This window comes from Sapajus apella, unplaced genomic scaffold (assembly GCF_009761245.1).
Source record: "Sapajus apella isolate SASKATOON/1434 unplaced genomic scaffold, GSC_monkey_1.0 scaffold2, whole genome shotgun sequence".
NCBI lineage: Eukaryota > Metazoa > Chordata > Mammalia > Primates > Cebidae > Sapajus > Sapajus apella.
Genome location: NW_022436942.1, coordinates 12,731,581 through 12,754,713, shown reverse-complemented (window position 1 = coordinate 12,754,713; position 23,133 = coordinate 12,731,581). Strand labels below are relative to the sequence as shown.

Below are 23,133 nucleotides of genomic sequence, written 5' to 3'. Positions count from 1 at the left end.
TCTGGCATGTCTCCCCTTGCTATCTCTCCCCAGCTCCCCACCCCCTAGTGTCCCTGCCCTATTTCCCCCAACTGACCCCAGTGTGTAGTGCTCCCCTTCCTGTGTCCATGTGTTCTCATCGTTCAACACCCGCCTATGAGTGAGAACATGCGGTGTTTGATCTTCTGCTCTTCTGTCAGTTTGCTGAGAATGGTGGTTTCCGGGTTCATCCATGTCCCTACAAAGGACCCAAACTCATCGTTTTTGATGGCTGCATAATATTCCATGGTGTATATGTGCCACATTTTCCCTATCCAGTCTATCGTCGATGGGCATTTGGGTTGGTTCCAGGTCTTTGCTATTGTAAACAGTGCTGCAATGAACATTCGTGTGCACGTGTCCTTATAGTAGAACGATTTGTAATCCTTTGGATATATACCCAGTAATGGGATTGCTGGGTCAAATGGAATTTCTATTTCTAGGTCCTTGAGGAATCGCCACACTGTCTTCCACAATGGTTGAACAAATTACACTCCCACCAACAGTGCAAAAGTGTTCCTATTTCTCCACATCCTCTCCAGCATCTGTTGTCTCCAGATTTTTTAACAATCGCCATTCTTACTGGCGTGAGATGGTATCTCAATGTTGTTTTGATTTGCATTTCTCTGATGACCAGTGATGATGAGCATTTTTTCATATGTTTGTTGGCCTGATGTATGTCTTCTTTTGTAAAGTGTCTGTTCATATCCTTTGCCCACTTTTGAATGGGCTTGTTAGTTTTTTTCTTGTAAATCTGTTTTAGTTCTTTGTAAATTCTGGATATCAGCCCTTTGTCAGATGGGTAAACTGCAAAAATTTTTTCCCATTCTGTTGGTTGCCGATTCACTCTAATGACTGTTTCTTTTGCTGTGCAGAAGCTGTGGAGTTTGATTAGGTCCCATTTGTCTATTTTGGCTTTTGTTGTCAATGCTTTTGGTGTTTTGGTCATGAAGTCCTTGCCTACACCTAAGTCCTGAATGGTTTTGCCTAGATTTTCTTCTAGGGTTTTTATGGTGTTAGGTCTTATGTTTAAGTCTTTAATCCATCTGGAGTTAATTTAAGTGTAAGGTGTCAGGAAGGGGTCCAGTTTCTGCTTTCTGCACATGGCTAGCCAGCTTTCCCAACACCATTTATTAAACAGGGAATCCTTTCCCCATTGCTTGTTTTTATCTGGTTTGTCAAAGATCAGATGGTTGTAGATATGTTGTGTTGCCTCCGAGACCTCTGTTCTGTTCCATTGGTCTATATCTCTGTTTTGGTACCAGTACCATGCTGTTTTGATTACTGTAGCCTTGTAGTATAGTTTGAAGTCTGGTAGTGTGATGCCTCCCGCTTTGTTCTTTTTGCTTAGAATTGACTTGGCTATGGGGGCTCTCTTTTGGTTCCATATGAAGTTTAAGGTGATTTTTTCCCGTTCTGTGAAGAAGGTCATTGGTAGCCTGATGGGGATAGCATTGAATCTGTAAATTACTTTGGGCAGTATGGCCATTTTCACGATATTGATTCTTCCTAACCATGAACATGGAATGTTTCTCCATCTGTTTGTGTCCTCTCTTATTTCGTTGAGCAGTGGCTTGTAGTTCTCCTTGAAGAGGTCCTTTACATTCCTTGTTAGTTGTATTCCTAGGTATTTTATTCTCTTTGTGGCAATTGTGAATGGAAGTTTGTTCTTGATTTGGCTCTCTTTAAGTCTGTTATTGGTGTATAGGAATGCATGTGATTTTTGCACATTGATTTTTTATCCTGAGACTTTGCTGAAGTTGCTTATCAGTTTCAGGAGATTTGGAGCTGAGACGATGGGGTCTTCTAGATATACAATCATGTCGTCTGCAAATAGAGACAATTTGACTTCCTCCTTTCCTATTTGAATGCCCTTTATTTCTTTTTCTTGCCTGATTGCTCTGGCTAGAACTTCTAATACTATATTGAATACCAGTGGTGAGAGAGGGCATCCTTGTCTGGTGCCACATTTCAAGGGGAATGCTTCCAGTTTTTGCCCATTCAGTATGATATTGGCTGTTGGTTTGTCATAAATAGCTTTTATTATTTTGAGATACGTTCCATCAATACCTAGCTTATTGAGGGTTTTTAGCATAAAGAGCTGTTGAATTTTGTCAAAGGCCTTCTCTGCATCAATTGAGATAATCATGTGGTTTTTGTCTTTGGTTCTGTTTATGTGGTGAATTACGTTTATAGACTTGCATATGTTGAACCAGCCTTGCATCCCCGGGATGAAGCCTACTTGATCATGGTGGATAAGCTTTTTGATGTGCTGTTGCAATCGGCTTGTCAGTATTTTATTGAAGATTTTTGCATCTATGTTCATCATGGATATTGGCCTGAAGTTTTCTTTTCTTGTTGAGTCTCTGCCAGGTTTTGGAATCAGGATGATGTTGGTCTCATAAAACGATTTGGGAAGAATTCCCTCTTTTTGGATTGTTTGGAATAGTTTCAGAAGGAATGGTACCAGCTCCTCTTTGTATGTCTGGTAGAATTCGGCTGTGAACCCGTCTGGACCTGGGCCTTTTTTGGGTGGTAAGCTCTTAATTGCTGCCTCAACTTCAGACCTTGTTATGAGTCTGTTCAGGGTTTCGGCTTCTTCCCGGTTTAGGCTTGGGATCCTCTAGCTCTTTCAATTTTGATGATAGGGTGTCAATTTCAGATCTTTCCTTGTTTCTCATGTGGGCATTTATTGCTATAAATTTCCCTCTAGACACTGCTTTACATGTGTCCCATAGATTCTGGTACATTGTGTCTTTGTTCTCATTGGTTTCGAAGAACATTTTTATTTCTGCCTTCATTTCATTGTTTATCCATTCCTCATTCAGCAGCAAGTTGTTCAGTTTCCATGTGATTGTGTAGTTCTGAGTGCTTTTTTTTTTTTTTTAAGATGGGGTTTCACTATGATGGCCAGGCTGGTCTTGAACTCCAGATCTCAGGTGATCCACCCACCTTGGCCTCCCAAAGTGCTAGGATTACAGGCGTGAACCACTGCGCCTGGCCATTGAGGGCTTTTCTTAATCCTGATTTCTAATTTGATTGCGCTGTGGCCTAAGAGACTGTTATGATTTCCGTTCTTTTGCATTTGCTGAGGAATGATTTACTTCCAATTATGTGGTCAATTTTAGAGTAAGTACAATGTAGTGCTGAGAAGAATGTATATTCTGTGGATTTGGGGTGGAGCATTCTATAAATGTCTATTAGGTACACTTGGTCCAGATCTGCATTCAAGTCCTGGACATCATTGTTCTTTCTGTCTGGTTGATCTGTCCAATATTGACAGTGGAGTGTTAAAGTCTCCCACTATTATTGTGTCGGAGTCTAAGTCTCTTTGTAAGTCGTTAAGAACTTGCATTATGTATCTGGGTGCTCCTGCATTGGGTGCATATATATTTAGGATTGTTAGCTCTTCTTGTTGCATTGATCCTTTTACCATTATCATTAGCACTTCTTGTTGCAATGACTTTCTTTGTCCCTTTTGATCTTTGTTCGTTTAAAGTCCATTTTATCAGAGAGTAGGATTGCTACTCCTGCTTTATTTTGCTCTCCATTTGCTGGTAAATCTTCTTCTATCCCTTTATTTTGAGTCTATGTGAGTCCTTGCACATGAGATAGGTCTCCTGAATATAGCACACCAGTGGGTCATGACTTCTTATCCAGTTTGCCAGTATGTGTATTTTGATTGGGGCATTTAGGCCATTTACATTCAACGTTAATATTGTAACATTTGAATTTAATCCTGCCATTGTTTTGCCCGTTGTTTTGACTCAGTGTCTTCATTGCATCATTAGTCTTTACCGTTGGGTACATTTTTCCAGTGGCTGGTACTGGTTGTTCTTTTCCATGTTTAGTGCTTCCTTCAGGAGCTCTTGTAAGACAGGTCTGGTGGTGACGAAATCTCTCAGCAATTGCTTGTCTATAGAGGATTTTATTTCTCCTTCACTTATGAAAGTTAGTTTGGCCAGATATGAAATTCTTGGTTGAAAGTTGTTTTCTTTAAGGATGTTGAATATTGGCCCCCACTCCCTTCTAGCTTGTAGGGTTTCTGCCAAGAGATCTGCTGTAAGTCAGATGGTCTTTCATTTGTGGGTGACTCGACCTTTCAATCTGGCTGCTCTTAGGACTTTTTCCTTCATTTCAACTCTGGTGAATCTGATTATTATATGCCTTGGGGTTGCTCTTCTTGAGGAGTATCTTTGTGGTGTTCTCTGTATTTCCTGGATTTGAATGTTGGCCTGCCTTGTTAGGTTGGGGAGTTCTCCTGGATAATATCCTGAAGAGTGTTTTCCAACTTGGATTCATTCTCCCCATCACATTCAGGTATGCCGATCAAGCGTAGATTAGGTCTTTTCACATAATCCTATAGTTCTTAGAGGCTTTGTTATTTCTTTTCACTCTTTTTTCTCTAATCTTGCCTTCTCATTTTATTTCATTAATTTGATCTTTAATCTCTGATATCCTTTCTTCTGCTTGATCGATTCAGCTGTTAAAACTTGTGTATGCCTCACTTAGTTCTTGTGCTGTGTTTTTCAGCTCCATCAAGTCGTTTATTATTCTTCTCTAAGCTGGTTATTCTAGTTAGCATTTCATCTAACCTTTTTTCAACGTTTTTAGTTTCTTTGCATTAGGTTAGAACATGTTCATTTAACTCAGAGAAGTTGTTATTACCCACCTTCTGAAGCCTGCTTCTGTCAATTCGTCAAACTCATTCTCTGTCTTCTTTTGTTTCCTTGATGGTAATGAGTTTTGATCCCTTGGAGGAGAAGAGGTGTTCTGGTCTTTGATGGTTTCATCCTTTTTATGCTGGTTTCTTCCCATCTTCATGGATTTATCTTCCTTTGATCTTTGAAGTTGGTGATTTCGGGAGGAATCTCTTTGAGTGGACGTCCATTCTCTTGAGGTTGGAACTGTATCTCCTGTATGAGATTTTTTTGTTTTTGTTTTTGGGGGGGTGGTTTTGGCCTGTAGAGGTGCTGCTGGGCTGCCTCAGATTCAGTCAGACTGCTGGGTGGTCTTCCCTGGGAGTTTGTTTACGCAGGTGAGATTAGCCCCGCCTTCCTAATGGCAGGCATCTTTCCCTCCCCAAGCTGGATATTCTTCTCCCCAAGCTCTATCTTCCCTGTCAAAGTCAAACTGGTATATTCACTGCAAAACTCTCTAGCACAAGGGCTTCAGTTTTTCAGTTTTGTCTGGGTGAGACCTGCCAGACCGTATTCCCTGCCTTCACCTCTGCCTCTTTCTGTGGGACGGATAGTTCTGTCCCACTGGTGTTAGTCCAAACTTCCACCCAGGTTCATGCCAACAACTTGCAGTGCCAGGCGGGCTGGAGCCATCACTCAGATTTGCATCGACAACCCACGGGGCCCCTCAGTCTGGTGGGGCTCTCGTGGACCATGGGTTGCAGGAGGGATGAGGGAAGCACAGGATCTGAATCGGAGCACCGAGGGGGTGAAGGGGTGAAGTCCCCAACCCTCCAAGCCAGCTGCACTTTCCAGATGGGGACGCTCCCCGCCCTGTCTCAGTTTGCCCTCCCTGGGCTGCTCTCACCCTGCCTCGGCTCGCCTTCCCTGGGCTATTTTCACTGTCCTGCCAGTCCCACTGAAACAAATCCCAGCACCTCACTTGGAATCGTGGAGTCCTCTAGCCCTCTGCATCTCACTTGCTGGGAGCTACACTCCAGAGTTGCCTCCTCTTGGCCATCTTCACACACTTGGCCTCCTTTTGTTTGTAACTCTAGGACTTCAAAACTAGCCTTAAGCTACAAAAATCCTGTCCCTGATAGTTGAGACTAACTTTATGATTATTTTTTTAGAGATGACGTATTGTTCTGTTGCCCAGACTAGAGTGCAGTGGTGTGATCATCGCTCACTGGAGCCTTAAACACCTGGGCTCAAGCAATTCTCTCACCTTAGCCTCGACTTTAACTTTAAAATGAGGATTTGCTTGGAGAATTAGGAAACTTCACTTTTGAAACACCCAAGATCCTCAATAAACAGTGGGAGAAGTTTTGTTTTTGTCTTAAGAATAAATTATAATATGTATGATTTCACTTTTGAAGGGTTTTTTTCTTTTTCATATTTAGAGATAGACTTTCTAGTTACAGGGATGCTAAATCATCTTCGTCCACTTTAACTTAAAGCAGCAACAACATTACACTTTTTCTAAAATCAGATATTTTACATAATAAACATTCAACCAGTTAATTTCTAATATGAGAGAATAATGCAGCTGTGTCTAAATAGTATTTAAAGGTATAAAATTCCCCCCATTAAGTTCTCAGTAACTTGCAAATTGCTTCATCTGTAGGCATTTCATCTTCCCTCTCTGTACAATGTAGTTTTGCACATATCACCTGATGTTGTCATGGAGATAAATAGCTTACTCTCGGACATGTCTTGATCCTACTAGGACTGAATTGGGTGGAAATGTTGATAACTTAAGTATTGAGTTACTGTGGCCTGAGAGAATTTATACACCTGTTGAATAACTTCTTTTTTGAGTATCTGATTCCCTCTTTTCAGGGGGAAAAAAAAATCAAGACCATTACCTGGAAAGTATGTTAAGCAAAATGCTTGTATGCAATAGATGTAACCCTAATCTGCCTTGTTCAGAGCATTATATTTTTTCCATTTTGAAATATTTTACAAATAAAAAGGTCACACTATTATAAATTATAGGTTTATATTGAAAGAATAAGAATGTTACAAGAATGTTAATTGCACGATAATGTTTTACTTACATTCTGGTTCAAGAGTTTTTGAAATGTCATTTGCTAAAAAAATGACAGAGCTACATTTCCCACTTTGTCATACTTAAAGGGGGAAATGGAAGTGTTCCCCCCTGCTCCCCCCCCAAATCCTGATATATTACTGCTTGTTTTGTCAACTCATTCTTGGTTAATCAAGAATATTCCTAATAGATTTTTTACACCTTTTCAGCTATGCAAAAGGGGAAATAAAATGCGCAGTTGATAATAAGTGGAAAACAGCTGGGGTCAGCACTCAAGATTCCGGGGAAATGAGCTTGGAATAAGTAATTAAGACGGTGGTTCTCAACCCTGGCTGCGTAAAAGAATCTCAGGCATCAGCATTTTTAATCTCCCCAAGTGAATCCAAGTCAAGGTTGAGAACCACTGATACAAAAGCAATTGGAAAGGGAAACTGAGTTAGAAGAGTATTTTGATGGTCTAAGTTAGAAATAATAAAGACTTCTAATAATAATTAGAAAATAAGCAGTGAGATATCTAGAAGTGGAAACTACAGGACTTCTTTCCCATTCAAGGGAGAAAAATGAGGCAAAAATATCATCTTAAAAGTGGTATTTGTAACCTTGAAACTGGATGAGGTTGCCATTGAGGAGAACCAGGTAGAAATCTGAGAGTTATCCACATTTGTGGGTGGAAGGTTTTAAAAACAACAGTAATAATGAGGAGAATGATTTGACTATGGTGTCAGAAGCTGTGGACTGAGAATTTTCAAGTGGGATGCATGAATATCTCAAGAGCAATTAAGAACAATATAGTGATATAAAAGTATAGGAAGCTTCAGAAATGTTTTCAAACTTACTACTTTTTTGGAAATATTTTCTCAAATGTATGCTTATTGGGTATCTTCAAAGTTGTATTTTGTAAAGATACAACTTTCCAAAGTTGTAGTCTTGGGATCCAAGAAAGGCAACCATACTTATGAAACTGAAAACAGACTTATGAAACCAGACTTAGGAAGCAGGAAACAGGCTGTAGTCCCAGCTGTACCCCTTCTAGCCTGCCGGCCTTGGGTAAGACACTTGCCCAGTTATCATTTTCCTAATCTGATAAAAGGGGATGACAGGGTGTGCCCTGCCTACTGCAGTTTATTGTTCCCTTTGAGTTAGATAGCAAATGTGAAAATGTGTTTTACAATATATAGAGAATTATACAAATAATGTAGTAGTAGTAGCCTTTTTTGCTGATGTTCACAAGCACGTTAGTATTGAGATGCTTTGGATACTTTGTATTCCTGGTAAAGAGGTAGCATAATACGGTGTAATCCTTTCCTGAGGGAGCTCAGCATCCTACAGGGAAGACGGGATAAACATCAGGGCATACATCGTGTGAAGGCAGGAATTGTATTGCTAACGTATTCTTAGTGATTGAAACCTGGTAGGCTCTCCTAATATTGATGGGATAGTATAATACAAGATAAAAAGTCATATAAGCAAAATGCAGTGACAATTTTGAGAGAGATTCTAAACCTGGCACATTGCCTGGATCATAGTAATAGACAAATATATGATGAATTAATGCATAACGGTTGGAGGAGAGGTGCCATGCCCCAGAAAGCTACTTTGGTTAGCCTGCAGCAAGAGGAGTTGAAATCATATCAGATGCAAAATTTCGAATTAGCAGCAAAGGAAAAAAATAGTTTTTAAATCTACAAGACTCTAAATTACTCAAAGCTAAGTCCATGAAAATCAGAGAAAATGGTGAGTGTCAGAGGAGATGCCCTCTGAAATGGTGGTATACCCAAGCTGATCATTTATTCACTGTTTTGGTTACAGTTGTATCTCACACAAGAGCAAGGTGTTGCTTATATTCAGATGTGTATCAGTAATACATGTACTGCAATGTTCTGCTTTAAATGTGGCAAGTGAAAGGACTCTGACCATGTCATCTTCTATCTGTAGGAATAGATAATCTCTATGAGAGGGCGCTTCACATCCGCAAACTCCTCCTGACTTTGCCCAGGTCCATCCTTATAGTGATGAGGTACCTCTTTGCCTTCCTCAATCAGTAAGTACCTGAATTCTCTGACAAAAGGCCCATCTGAATTCTGTCTTTGTTCATGGATCCTGTAAAGTGTACATTGGGTTCCATTTATCAGTAGAGTCAAAGAGAAAAATGATTGAATATAGACTGTGAAGGTACATTTTTCCAGCAAATCAAGGTCATCGATAGATGAAAGCCCTAGCCTAAACTGTGACCACAAATGCAAAAATATTTAAATATTACTTTAAAAAACACACACACACACACTTTTAAGTGAAAAGTGTTATTCAGTGTTTTTCCAACTTCCATCCAAAACTGTCATGAATGTTTTTGTCAAAATGATGTAAACTGGCTGTCCATTGCAGAAAATTTTTGTGATTTTTAATGTTGTAGTCGGGGATGGAAGAAAATCAGGGATGGGAATTGTACACAGATCCAAAAAAGAATTCCTGAAAATTCACTGTAATAAGACCTTATCAAGAAGAAAATACTTCAAAATGTTCTCTTAAACAAAGTAACAAATCTTTTAAATTACTGCATTATTTTCAAAGAACTTTATTCTTTTAATTTCAGCCACTTGATTTTTCAGCCATGCTACTTCCTGCTGTTTGGGTTCTGTTATAAGAACAGCCTCCCCAAGTCCATCTAAGAGTCCCCTTGCTTTAACATTTCAGTTAAGCAGCTGGAAATAAAGAAATGCAGGGGGAATCAACTTATTGAATAAACTTGGGGAAATGCCTTCTCATAGCATGGATTTTCCTTTCCTAAAATATGGGTATTTTCTTTTCTCTATTTCATGGGACATTTGGAATTCTCAAAAGCCCTGGTGATTTATTACAATCCCACTGACTAGCCCTGACTCATATCCACTCAGCTTGACTCCAAGAGCCAAGTATCATACAATAGGGAAATGTTGGCAGAGAACCATACAGAATGAGACTCTACTGCTGACCTGTGGTGCCTAAAACATTCACAAATGACAGTGGGAACCCATTGGTACATTAATCACCCCTGGAAATAAGCAGTATCTAGAGAGATGGGTTTAAACTATGTTTCGGCTAGACTCTGTACATTTGTACCTTTAAATAAACACAGTCACCCAGGCAGTTTTAAAAATCCAGAGGCTTGCTTGTCGCCCACACCACCACCACCGTCCCCCAGGATGGAGTACCTTGCCTTCCTACTGACCCTCACTATACCATTTCTACCAAATCGTCCTAACACACCCGAACAAAATTCACTGTGAACTAATAATCTGTAATGGACTAGGAAAGCAGTCTGTTAATTAAGAAAGTTCTCAAAACCTGAACCTAACTCATCATGCATGGCAAATGCACCATGGGCATTGCCGGCATTGCTTCCAGTGGTTTTGCCCAGAGGCCCCCTGGCTGGTTGCACCTGCCTTCATGCTGACAAAAGAGCCTACCCTCTAGGGCAGGATGCTTGGGATGGGGATTATGAAAAGAGAGGTTCACTATAATTTTTTGCTGCAAAATCAAAACTTGGAAATAACATTTTTACATCAAGTTTTTGTTTGCAAGCCGGCACTAAAGACTCAGAAAGATTAACTGTGACTCTCTCCACTGAGCTAAAGTATGTCTTTTGGAAATTAGACCATTCTTATTCGGAATCTCCACTTTCAAGATTCATTCATTTTCAAGATGATCTGAAACATGATCATTTACTGTTGTTGTGATTTTTTTTTACAAATATTGTATGTTTGAGAAATGGCAGAAGGGAAAGACATGTTAGCTCTGGAAATTATGCTTTTGTATTTTCTACTATCTAGACTATCTTATTTCAAAAAAAAGGGTAAAGTATCATATCATATGGTATCTCAATTTCGTTGTGTCTGTCATCATCTCACAAAGGTTATTGAGTCTCCTTTTTCTCCTTCCATTTGTCATATGTTCACCTGGATTTTACATTTCCTTTCAAGATTGACATTCTATACTCTGAAAGATAACATATCTAAAGTCTCCCTAGAACAGGGAGCATAGCAATAAAGAGCTGGCTTATTTTGTGTCACTGTGAAAATATTTCACAGTGTAGAATGTAGAAATTGGTACTAGACAATTGGAAATCTCCCCCACAGTTTCCAAGCTTTGCATGGAATAAGAGAATTGAGGATTCCTTTCCCCTTTTCTTGTATTTATATTGGCTTTTGTGACAATGGTTGTCACCTACTGTTGATTGTCTTACCCAAAAGCAAATTATAAAGCCTGGAGTTATTTGCTTCTATTAGTAGTTACAAAGAAAAAGTTCATTGTTCTCTCCTAGGCTTTCCCCAAGATTTATAGGAGAAAACTAACAACCTGAGATATATTTGAGTGGTGGGAGAACCATTTTAAAGACATCCATAAAGCTTTATGGAAATCCTTACTCTGTATCCCAAATTTCCTTGAGGAGCATTTAGAGCCTGACCATCACATTTACAAATAAAACTCATTTACGTGATCCTGGTCTCCACTGTAGTGAATATTGTATTAAACCCCCTCCTGATTTTGAAAAATGCTACTTAAGTAAGCAAATAGGATTTAGAGTCCCCTCTCAGTTTCTACTTAGTTAAGGTCTTAAGTCATTTCACTTTCTTTGGAGTTTGCTGAGCCAACTTAAAGTTGAAGAAGCTTATTATTAAACATTATATCCTTTTTTTCTTTGTTCTTTTATAACTCCTTTCTTGTTTCCTTTTGTAGTCTATCACAGTACAGCGATGAGAATATGATGGACCCTTATAACCTGGCCATTTGCTTTGGCCCAACATTGATGCCTGTCCCAGAAATACAGGATCAAGTGTCTTGCCAGGCACATGTGAATGAAATTATTAAAACCATCATCATACACCATGAGACTATTTTCCCAGATGCTAAAGAGCTGGATGGCCCTGTTTATGAGAAATGTATGGCTGGAGATGACTACTGGTAAGTCTAAGAGTTTTAGTCCTCCTCTCCCACCAAAAATTATGGAAATGTAGCTATCAATTTAATTAAGAGAAAGAGTTTCCCATAAGCCACCAATGCTTCCAACTTCAAAGAAAAGGAGGAAGCAGTAACACTTGAGATAAATTTTAAAATACTAAGACCCATGGAAACTCCTATTTATCCCTCTCTTTTCTCAAAGGACTATATCTTTTAAATAAATGGACCCTATCATGGTTTTTTTAAAGAAAAAGTGTTTTGATGTTATATACCCTTTCTCATTACATTAAACCAAGAAAAGATAACAGATTGAATTGACATTTTATTTTTCAGTCTAAATCAAAGTTTTTTATTTCATATGAAATATTTTTAAATTCTCATTTTAAAGGAGCCTTGTCAACCAAATGTATTTTCATTCTTAATTAATTTTCATTTTCACTCTTACTAATGAATATAATTCTAACTATAATAGTAAAGGTCATTTTGAGCAAATTTATTATATTGTTGGGATATATATATATATATTGTTGGGATAAAATTTTTTAGCATGGTAGTATTGCCTCCCATTCCATCCACGTTGCTACAGATGACAGGATCTCATTCTTTTTTATGGCTAATATTCCATTGTGTAGCTATACCAAAATTTCTTTAATCCATGCATTCATTGATAGCCACTAGGTTGTTTTCACATCTTAGCTATTGTGATGAATGCTGCAATAAATATGGGAATACAGATATCTCTTGAATATACTGATTTCCTTTCATTTGGATGTATACCTAGCAGTGAAGGTCATTATGTTAAGTGAAATAAGCCAGGCAAGAAAGACAAATATCACATGTTCATACTCATATGTGGAGCAAAAATAAGTGGATCTCACAGAGGTAGAGAGTAGAATGCTGGTTACCAGAGGCTAGGAAGGGAAGGGGAATGGAGGGGATGAAGAGACATTGGTTAAGGGCTATGAAAATACAGATAGGGGATAAGCTAGGTACAGTGGCTTGTACCTGTAGTCCCAGATACTTGGGAAACTGAGGCTGGAAGATCATTTGATCCCAGGAGTTTGAGGCTGCAGCAAGCTCTGATCATACCACTGCATCCCAGGCTGAGCAAGAAAACAAGATCCTGTCTCTAAAAAAGAAAAAAAAAAAAGGCTGGGTACAGTGGCTCATGCCCATAATCCCAGCACTTTGGGAGGCCGAGGCAGGCAGATCACTTGAGGTCAGGAATTCGAGACGAGCCTGGCCAACATGGTGAAACCTCATCTCTACTAAAAATACAAAAATTAGCTGGGCATGGTGGTGTGCACCTATGGTCCCAATTACTCTCGAGGCTGAATCAGGGGAATGGCTTGAACCTGGGAGGCAGAGGTTGCAATGAGCTGAGATCATGCCACTGCACTCCAGCCTGGGCAGCAGAGCAAGACTGTCTCAAAAAAAATTTTTAAATTAGAATAAGTTTAGTATTCAGTACAGGAGGAAAATTATAGCTAACAATAATGTGTTGTATATTTTAAAACAGAAGAATTGTAAGGTTCCCAACATGAAGAAAAAATAAATGTGTGAGGTGATGGACATCCCAGTTACCCCAGTTTGATCATTACACATTGTATATGAGTATCAAAATATCACATATACTCCTAAAATATGTACAACTATTATATATCAATTAAAAAATAGCAAAGAAAGAACTTCAATTTCTTGAACCCCTATTACATGTCAGCTGCTTGGTGCACATGTTCTCTTTTATTTATCATGACCACTCTACCAAGTAAGTTAAGAAAGGCCAAAGAGCCTGTCCAGTGATTAGTAGTAAATCAAGGTTAGGTGTGTGTGATTCCAAAGCACACGTGAGTCTTCCCACTCAGCAGCCTCCCTGCCCACCTCAGAAACTGCCCTGTGCAGCTAGGATTCAAGAGCAGGTGGAAATAGGTTTGTCTAAATCCCTTGTTCTGGACCCTGCTCACAACACTTTCTTTCCCACCTCACCCAAGTAACTGGGATTACAGGTGCCCCCCACCACACTCAGCTAATTTTTGTATTTTTAATAGAGACAGGGTTTCACCATGTTGGCTAGGCTGGTCTTGAACTCCTGACCTCAAGTGATCCACCCACCTCAGCCTCCCAAAGTGCTGGGATTACAGGCATGAGCCACTGCACCTGGCCTTTCTTTCCCATTTTCTTACCAAAGATTAAGTAGAAGTGGAATGAGTAGCTGAAAAATAATTAAATAACTGAAAGTACTTTTTTTTTTAACTTGAATCATAGTATGGTCATATGCCTTAAGTTGACCATTTCCAGAAGTACTGTTTTCTAAATTAAGAACGAAACATACTAGATTCCAGTTCTGTAATATATTCACCAACTTTACACATGAAATTCAATTCAAAATATTTACTTGAGTAATTACTATGGGCAAGATACTAACTGAGCTTGGCTCTGGGAAGGTAAATGAATGCAACTTAACCCTGCTGAGATATGTAATTTTATTTTCTTCGTTGTATTTGTTTTAAGGCCAGTGCCAAAGGTATGGTTAGCTTTTCTTTTTTTAGACGGAGTATCGCTCTGTCACCAGGCTGGAACACCACGATGCAATCTCTACGCACTGCAACCTCTGCCTGTCGGGTTCAAGCAATTTTCCTGCCTCAGGCTCCCGGGTAGCTGGGATTACAGGTGTCCACCACCACGCCCAGCTAATTATTGTATTTTTAGTTGAGACGGTTTTACCATGTTAGCCAGGCTGGTCTCGAGCTCCCGACCTCAGGTGATCTGCCCACCTTAGCCTCCCAAAGTGCTGGGATTACAGACGTGAGCCACTGTGCCTGGCCTAGTTAGCATTTTTAAATATTAGGGCTATGTCAGTAAGCTCTGCTGTCTTGTTCATTTTATAAAAAGAGCAAGTTTGTAGATGTCTGGTCAATATTATTTGATGTGTTATACTCTGGGACATTTTGTGATGGCTACTTTTTCCAGAGTGTAGGTCCTGTGATAATCTTACAGCCAGTCACATGTGCTTGACTATGTCCATCTTTCTAAACTGGTGTTTTCTGTGGGTGTTGCTCATTTTAAACAGAAAGTCAATAGTGTCATAGTTTTACTTGTCCCCCAACATCAGAAATGCAAATAAGCTTTTATAGTAATATTAGGTTTATATTTGTGGCCCATGTGTTCCATTTATCAGCACGCATTTGAGGAGAGGTAGTGACAGTGTTAAGGGATAAGTTTTAAAAGAGGATAAAATCGTGATTCTCATACACATATACATAATGAGCATGTGTCAAGAAAAGATGGTAAATCCCACAACCACTTCAAAGGAGACATCAATAACAATAATGTATTGTATATTTGAACCACCAGTTTCTGTGTAGTAAAGGAATAGCAAAATGAATTTGTAAAAACTGATCTATCCATAGGGCAATAATCATATTCTGCCAGAATTTGTAATTTGTATTTCTATGGATAAGAATTACTTACAATGCTATCCATTTTCTACAAGTGAACTCGTCTTTATAGGGTTGTAAAACAACCTAGTCAGATGAATAGATGTATATAATATATACTCCCATAGGACAACATAATCAATGGAGATGCCAGGATTCCATTGACAGACTATCCAATAACTCTTTTGCCCTTATAGAGTCTTACAGTTTTCATTATAGTAGCAATTGTTCATTATTAAAATTCTGTCTGGCCAGGCATGGTAGCTCATACCTGTAATCCTAGCACTTTGGGAGGCAGAAGCAGGAGGATTAAGTCCAGGAGTTTGAGACCAGCCCAAGCAAAATAATGAGACCCTCATCTTTACAAAAAATTTAAAAATTAGCCAGGTGTGGTGGTGCACACCTGTTGTCCCAACTACTTGAGAGGCTGAGGTGGGAGGATCACTTAAGCCTAGGAGGCAGAGGTTGCAGTGAGCCAAGATCGCATTGCTACACTCCAGCCTAGGCAGCATTCATTGCAAGACGCTGTCTCAAAAAATTTTTGTCTGTTTTAATTTCATTTGAATTTCCATTTGTATTTTACAGCGACAGCCCATACAGTGAGCATGGTACATTGGAGGAAGTGGACCAAGATGCTGGTACAGAGCCCCACACAAGCGAAGATGGTATGCCCTGCCCTTATGCTATTATAAAACCAGTCTTTATATCCCTATTGTAAACAATTGCTTGTATTAAAATTTTAGAGGCAAAGCACAGTGGCTCCCACCTGTAATCCCAGCACTTTGGGAGGCCAAGGTGGAAGGATCACTTGAGCCCAGGAGCTCAACACCAGCCTGTGCAACATAGTGAGAGCCCATCTCTACAAAAAATTAGCCAGGCATGGTGATATGCACCTGTAGTCCCAGCTACGCAGGAGGGTGAGGTGGGAGGATTGTACGAGCCCAGGAGTGTGAGGCTACAGTGACCTAGGATAGTGCCACTGCACTCCAGCCTGGGCAACAGAACAGACTCCGTCTAAAAAAAAAAAAAAGAAAAGAAAAACTAGATTAAAAAAAATTTATAAAATATGTGTAAGGTATAAAAAATAACATTACAATGAAAACTAATGGAACCACCACCAAGCTTAAGAAAAAAGACATATTATTTCCTTTGCACGTCCCTGATCTGACTGCCTTACTTACTAACCCTCAGGAATAACTACTGTGTTTGTGTTTTTAAACAGTTTCTTGTTTCCATTTCTATTTTCTTAAATCTTTTATAAATGGGATCACACTGTATCTATTTTTTGTGAGTTTTTTCTACTCAGTATTATGTGCTTGATGTTCACCTGTGCAGTTGCATGCAGTTTGAATTATTTTACCACTTTATAATATTCCATTGTATGTATCTATGTCATTTTGATGAATATATGAGGTATTTTCTACTCGTTGCTATTAAGAACAGTGCTACTATGCACTGTTAGGAACATTTTGAACATGTCTCCTACTGAAATGTACAGGAGTTTCTCTAGGATGTATGCCTAGGAGTAACTGTGTCTTCAGCTTTACTTGACACTGTCAAACCATTTTTATGAAGACAGTTGCTCCTTAGAGTTCCTGAGAGAAGTGGGGATGCCACGCCATGGGCGGCCACCTGGGGAAGCACCCAGTCTGTCGGGAGGCAGAGGGAAAATGAAGACCCTGGTGTGCCTTCCACAGGAAGGAATGGGTATGGCAGGGTAAGCAGCTTTAGGGTTGGCTAGTAGGAGTAATTTCAGCAGGCTCTGGGACATTAGGAGCTGTTCCAAGTTGTCTGGTACCTGGCCCTGGGGTGCTGAGAACAGGGCAGCAGTGGCTTGGAGTGGGAGAGCCTGATCATCAGGGTGGTGGGGTGTTGGCTCCAACTGGCAGGTTGGTGTTTGAAAAGCTTGCTTGTGGGTGAGTTGTTTACTGTCTCCAGAAATTGGCTAACCCTAAAGAGACTGTCCCTCCAAGGTCAGAAAGGCCCCAGATGTCAGAATACAAAATATAAAAGACATGGTTGATAATGTGTTTCGGTATCATTTGTGAAATTCCTATCGAGTCTTTTGCCCATTTTTCTGTGGAGTTCTCTGGGCTCTTTATGTTTGGTTCACTTGGTTTGATTTTAGTTGTTTTTTTATTATTTGATTTGTAAGAGTTCTTTGTGGGTCCATATCAGGTCCTTTATTGGGTATATGCTTTGCAGATATCTTCCCCTACTCTGTAGCTTTGCTTTTCAAATGCTTATTATGTCTTTTGCTAAACAGAAGATCTTAAAGTAGTTACATTTTCCAATCTTGTCCTTCATGATTATTTTACTCTGCATCTCCTTTAAGAAATCCTTCTGTGTCTTGAGGTAATGAAAAATAATTCTCCCATATTCTCTTATTTTGGCAAGAACACTTAAGTGTACAGTACCTAATTCTCCCATATTCTCTTAATTTACTTTGGTAAGAACACTTAAGTGTATACTACCGAATTCTCTCATATTCTCATACTTATTTTGGCAAGAACACTTAAGTGTACAGTACCTAATTCTCCCATATTGTCTTATTTTATTTTGGTAAGAACACTTAAGTATACAGTACCTAATTCTCTCATATTCTTTTATTTTGTCAATATAGTACCTAATTCTCTCATATTCTTTTATTTTGTCAAGAACACTCAAGTGTAGAGTACCTTCATGTTGACCGTAGGTACAGTGTTATACAGCAGATCTCTAGAACTTGTTCACCTTGCTTGACTGAAACTTTATTCCCACTTGTTAGTAACTTCCCATTTCCCTCTCCCCCTTGCCTCTGGCAACCACCATTCCACCCTTTGATTCTATGAATTTAGCTCTTTTCGATATCTCATTATAAGTGAACTTATGTAGAATTTGTCTTTCTGTGTCTGACTTATTTCACTTAGCAAAACGTCCTCCAGGTTCATCCATGCTGTCGCATATGTCAGGATGTCCTTCTTGTTATAATCTGAATAGTATGCCATTGTATTTACATATATTTTCTTTATCCGTTCATCTGTCCATGGTCATTTAGGTCGTTTCTATATCTTGGCTATTGTGAATAGTGCTGAAATGAGCATAGGAGTGCTAATATCTCTTGAAGATCCCAATTTCAGTTATTTTGGATAAATACCCAGAAGTGGGATGGTTGTATCACATGGTCGTTTTATTTTTAAGTGTTTGAGGACCCTCTATACTGTTTTCTAAAGCAGCTGTGCCATTTTGCATTCCCAACAGCAGTGTACAAAGGTTTCAGTTTCTCCACATCCTTGGTAATCCTTATCTTTTTTTTAATTTTTGTTTTTTGTTTTTGAGACAGGGTCTCACTCTGTCACCCAGGCTGGAGTGCAGTGGCATGATCTTGGCTCACTGCAGCCTTGACTTCCCAGGATCCAGTGATCCTCCCACCTCAGCCTCCCAAGTAGCTGGGACTAGAGGCACATTTTACCATGCCCAGCTAATTATTTGTAGAGGTGGGGTGTTGCCGTGTTCCCCAGGCTGGTCTCAAACTCCTGAGCTCAAGCCATTTACCTGCCTTGGCCTCACAAAGTGCTGAGATTATAGGCATGAGCCACTGCGTCCAGCCAACACTTGTTATCTTTTGTTTTGTTTATTTCCTAACATGGTGGGATAACCTCATTTGTGGTTTTGATTTGCATTCTCCTGATGATTAGTGATGCTCAGCATTTTTAAATATACCTGTTGGCTGTTTGTATGTCTTCTTTGGTGTCATATTCTTTTCATTCATTCATTCATGTATTATTTATTTATCAGTTTGTAGGTCTTCTTTGGTGCCATATTCTTTTATTTTACTTATTTATTTATGTATTTGAGATGGAGTCTCTCTGTCACCCAAGCTGGGATATAGTGGCATGATCTTGGCACACTGCAACCTCCACCTCCTGGCTTCAAGCGATTCTCCGGCCTCAGCCTCCCGAGTAGCAGGAACTACAGGCATGGCTAATTTTTGTATTTTTAGTAGAGACAACATTTCACCATGTTGGCCAGGCTGGTCTCATACTCCTGACTCAAGTGATCCACCCTCCTCAGCCTCTGAAAGTGCTGGGATTACAGGCATAAGCCATTGCATCCAGCCCCATATTATTTTAAATCCTTTAAGGTTTTGCTTTTCACACATAGGTCTTTATTCCACCAGCAGTTTATCTGGGGTTATGATGTGAGGTAGAGATCCATTCCCTTTTTCTTTATATGGATACATAATTGTCACAATTATCTCAGCATTAATTGTCCTTTCTCCACTGCTCTACATCTTTGTCATAAATGAAGCATCTTCTTTGTGTGAATTTCCTCCTGGGCTCTATTCCTTTCCCCTGGTCTATGTGTCTGTCCCTATATCACTGTCCTAAATTTTGATACCTTTTAATAAATCTTAATAGTTCATAAAGCAACACATCTGCTTTGTAATAATTCTTGGCCCTTTGCAATTCCACTTAAATTTTAGACTCAGTTTTTCAAGTTCTTCTGATAAACAAAACTCTCTAAAGCCCAACTGGCGTTTTGACTGCCCTTGCACAAATTCTACACATATTAATATGGAGAGAACTGATATCTTGACAATATTCAATATTCCAGTCCATGCACATATTTCCAGTTAGTTAATGTCTCAAAATAAACTTTTATTCTTTCTCCGTAGAGATTTTTTCATTGTCCAACGTAAGTTTAAGGCTTAGCATTCATTTTCAACACTTTTTACTTTCTAATGTAAACATTTAAAGCTGTCAGTTTTCTCTAGCACTTCTTCAGCTATATGCACAAATTCTTTTCAACGGTAACTAATCTGCTTTAAGCATATCCATTCATTAAAGTTTTATTTTTAAATATTTTTCTTTTTTTTGAGACGGAGTTTTGCTCTTTTTGACCAGGCCGGAGTGCAATGGCACGATCTCAGCTCACTGCAACCTCCACCTCCTAGGTTAAAGTGATTCTCCTGCCTCAGCCTCCCCAGTAGCTGGGATTACAGGTGTGCACCACCACGCCCAGCTAGTTTTTATATTTTTAGTAGAGATGGTGTTTCACCATGTTGGCCAGGCTTGTCTCGAACTCCTGAACTCAGGTGATCTACCAACCTCAGTCTCCCAAAGTGCTGGGATTACAGGTGTGAGCCACCGTGCCCAGCCTTTGGATATTATTTCTTTCTACAAGTGTATTTAGTGTGCTTTTATATCTGGTGCTTGATGATCTTTTACAGTCTCTTGCTGTTTATTCATCAGTGCTTCCTATCAGAATATGTGTCTGATAATTTTCATATGTCTTCTCAAATTTGTTTTTTTGGCTCTCACTCATTGAGTCTTATTTGCCACTGTGTTTGTAAATTTTGTATAGATTTCTTGGAACTTTAGGCTCAGCGGAAGGTAGATTCTTCCAGAGAGGGTTTTCATGTATTTCCGCCTGGGTTACAACCAGCCTAACAGCATTGAATTTTCAGCTTGAAGTTTTTCAAACCACCCAAGTAGTGTGAATTTAAACTGCAAACCTTCCTGAGAACTGGAATGTGGATGGGATTCTTAGTTGATTTGTGTCAAGGTTTAAGATAGATTATTTGCTATCTATCTTAAACCTTGACACAAATCATCTGAGGGTGGAGGGCGGGGGAGATGGTTACCATGTATGGAGAGGTATTGAGAGCTAAAAAGGGAAAAGATTTCTAGAAATAGAAGTGTTTTAGAAAGTTCTAGAACACTAGAGTGAAGTTCACTATGAAACTGAGGGTGTAATTCTCTGGGGCTGGAGAGGGCAAGAGGTTTATATTCCTATCACTGAGCAAGCCCTGGACTTAATCACCTGTGAAAAAAATTTTAAAAGCTTAAGGTGACCAGGCTAGAAAAATGCTCGCAAGGTAAAATCCAACTCATGTTCTAATGTTCTGCTTACCTCTCTGGGTTCCCACTTTTGTTGCATTTTGGTCTTTAGTATTCTTTACTGTTTTGATAGCTTATTAATGTAATTACGAAGGTTGGTTGTTTGCTTTTTAATCCAGCATTTTTGGATGATTCTAGCAGGAGAGTAATTAAGGTATCTTGTGTCCACTATCTGCTTAAAAAAAAAAAAAAAAAAAAAAAAAAAAAAAAAACACAAGTTTTTTTGTGTCTTTTGTGTGTGTGAGCGAGAGAGAGAAACAGCCTGTTGCCCAGGCTGGAGTACAGTTGCACCATCTTAGCTCACTGCAGCCTCAACCTCCTGAGGCCAAGCAGTCCTCCCACCTCAGCCTCCTGAGTAGCTGGAACCACAGTCATGCATCACCATGCCTGGCTAATTTTTGTATTTTTTGTAGAGATAGGGTTTTCCTATGTTGCCCAGGCTGATCTCAAACTCCTGGGCTCAGATGATCCTCCTGAGCTCCAATGATCCTCCTGAGATCCAAAGTGCTGGTATTAGAGGCATGAGCCACCCACACCCCGCCTTCTTTGTGTCTTTAAAAGTAAAATCAGTTGACATTTTCTGAACTTAAGTTACAAGATATCCTTCTATTTCTGTGATGTTGCTCTTTTTATTTTCTTTAGAGACTGGGCCTTACTCTGTTGCCCAGGGTGGGTTTTGAACTCCTGGCCTCAAGCAGTCCTCCTTCCTTAGCCTCCCAAAGTGCTGGGATTACAGGCGTGAGCAACCATGCCCAGCCTGTGATGTTGCTTTTGAAAGTCTGAGTCCTGCCTCTGCCACCATCCTTTCTTGTGGGTTCCTGTCTGTCTTTCTTTCTCTTTCTTTCTTTCTTTCTTTTCTTTCCTTCTTTCCTTCCTTCCTTCTTTCTTTCCTTCCTCTTTCCTTCCTTCTTCTTTCCTTCCTTCCTTCCTTCTTCCTTCCTTCTTCTTTCCTTCCTTCCTTCCTTCTTCCTTCTTCCTTCCTTCCTTCCTCCTTCCCTCTTCCTTCCTTCCTTCCTTTCTTTTCTTTCTTTTCTTTCTTTCTTTTCTTTCTTTGCATGGTTTCTTTCTTTTTCACTCTGCCTTCTCTTAGGTGTTTCCCTGCTTTCCCCAGTAGCCAGAAAAGCCAGGACAAAGCCCAGCCATCTGTATTCCCAAACATGAATCTCGCCATCATGCCATCTGCCTTTTACCTCTTGACTATAAGAGAGCTTTGCTGAGTGCTCTGTGTTTAGATAACATTTTTATTATTTTTTTGAAACAAGCAACAGGATTATCAGACTCTGCTTATTTATTCAAATGTGGACAGGTTATGACAGGATAACCAGATAAATCAGCAGAAATCACCTGATTTTTCTGAAAAGAAAAACATTGCTTACAAAGAACAGATATTCTTACCCACAGCCAACCCCCAAAGTCCTGTAACTGAATTAACTAGAGTATCAATTATCTTTTCATTACCCAGGTATTGTATTTTTTTCTTTGTCATGGTATCACTAGAGAGAGCAGCTTTTGTTTCTGAAAGACAAGCTGTCACAGAACAAAACCATTCTCCGCAAGGACAGTGGGTAACAGATCTAGGAGGGAAAATGTCAGCAACAGCAAGGCCCCCAAGAGAAAGTATGATCACATTTTATATAACATTACAAAAAATGGAAATATAAGACTTGACAGCACCAGGCAGTCAGGAAATCATCTGTACTGAATTGTCTTTCCTTTTGCACAAAATTGTATTACCCATGCAGGAAAACTAAGTGATCATGTTGCACTCTCACTATTATTGTTATTGATAGCAGCAGTAGCAGCATTCTATGAAGTCTCTGCTGGACCTTAAAGTACTGTGAGGCTCTCTGTATGAAAGAGGCATACTTTACAGTGCCCTGAGATTGATTTGCTCTGCAATGACCAGACTAAAATGTGTGTAAATAGCTTATTGATTGACACTTGACTGTGAAATGGCTCTCACAGGAGTAGAAAGAGTAAAAATAATGAAATTGCTGAGAATTACTAGTTGATGTACTAAGATTGCCAATAAAATGTTCTGCTGATTTATCTGGTCATGCTGTCATAACCTGTCCACATTTGAATAAATAAGAAGAGTCTGATAATCCTGTTGCTTGTTTAAATCCTTTAAC

At 39.4% G+C, this 23,133-nt stretch overlaps 1 protein-coding gene across 3 annotated transcripts in view; it reads left to right on the top strand.

Moving 5' to 3' along the window:
* The window catches only part of SRGAP1 (SLIT-ROBO Rho GTPase activating protein 1), a 320,796-nt gene that overhangs the window by 284,780 nt on the left and 12,883 nt on the right, over window positions 1-23,133 (top strand). For all 3 annotated transcript variants that reach the window (XM_032288591.1, XM_032288590.1, XM_032288592.1), the window contains exons 16-18: window positions 8,683-8,788; window positions 11,461-11,685; window positions 15,705-15,784. In XM_032288591.1, coding sequence (XP_032144482.1) covers window positions 8,683-8,788; window positions 11,461-11,685; window positions 15,705-15,784 — 411 coding nt within the window. The remainder of the gene's footprint in view (window positions 1-8,682; window positions 8,789-11,460; window positions 11,686-15,704; window positions 15,785-23,133) is intronic.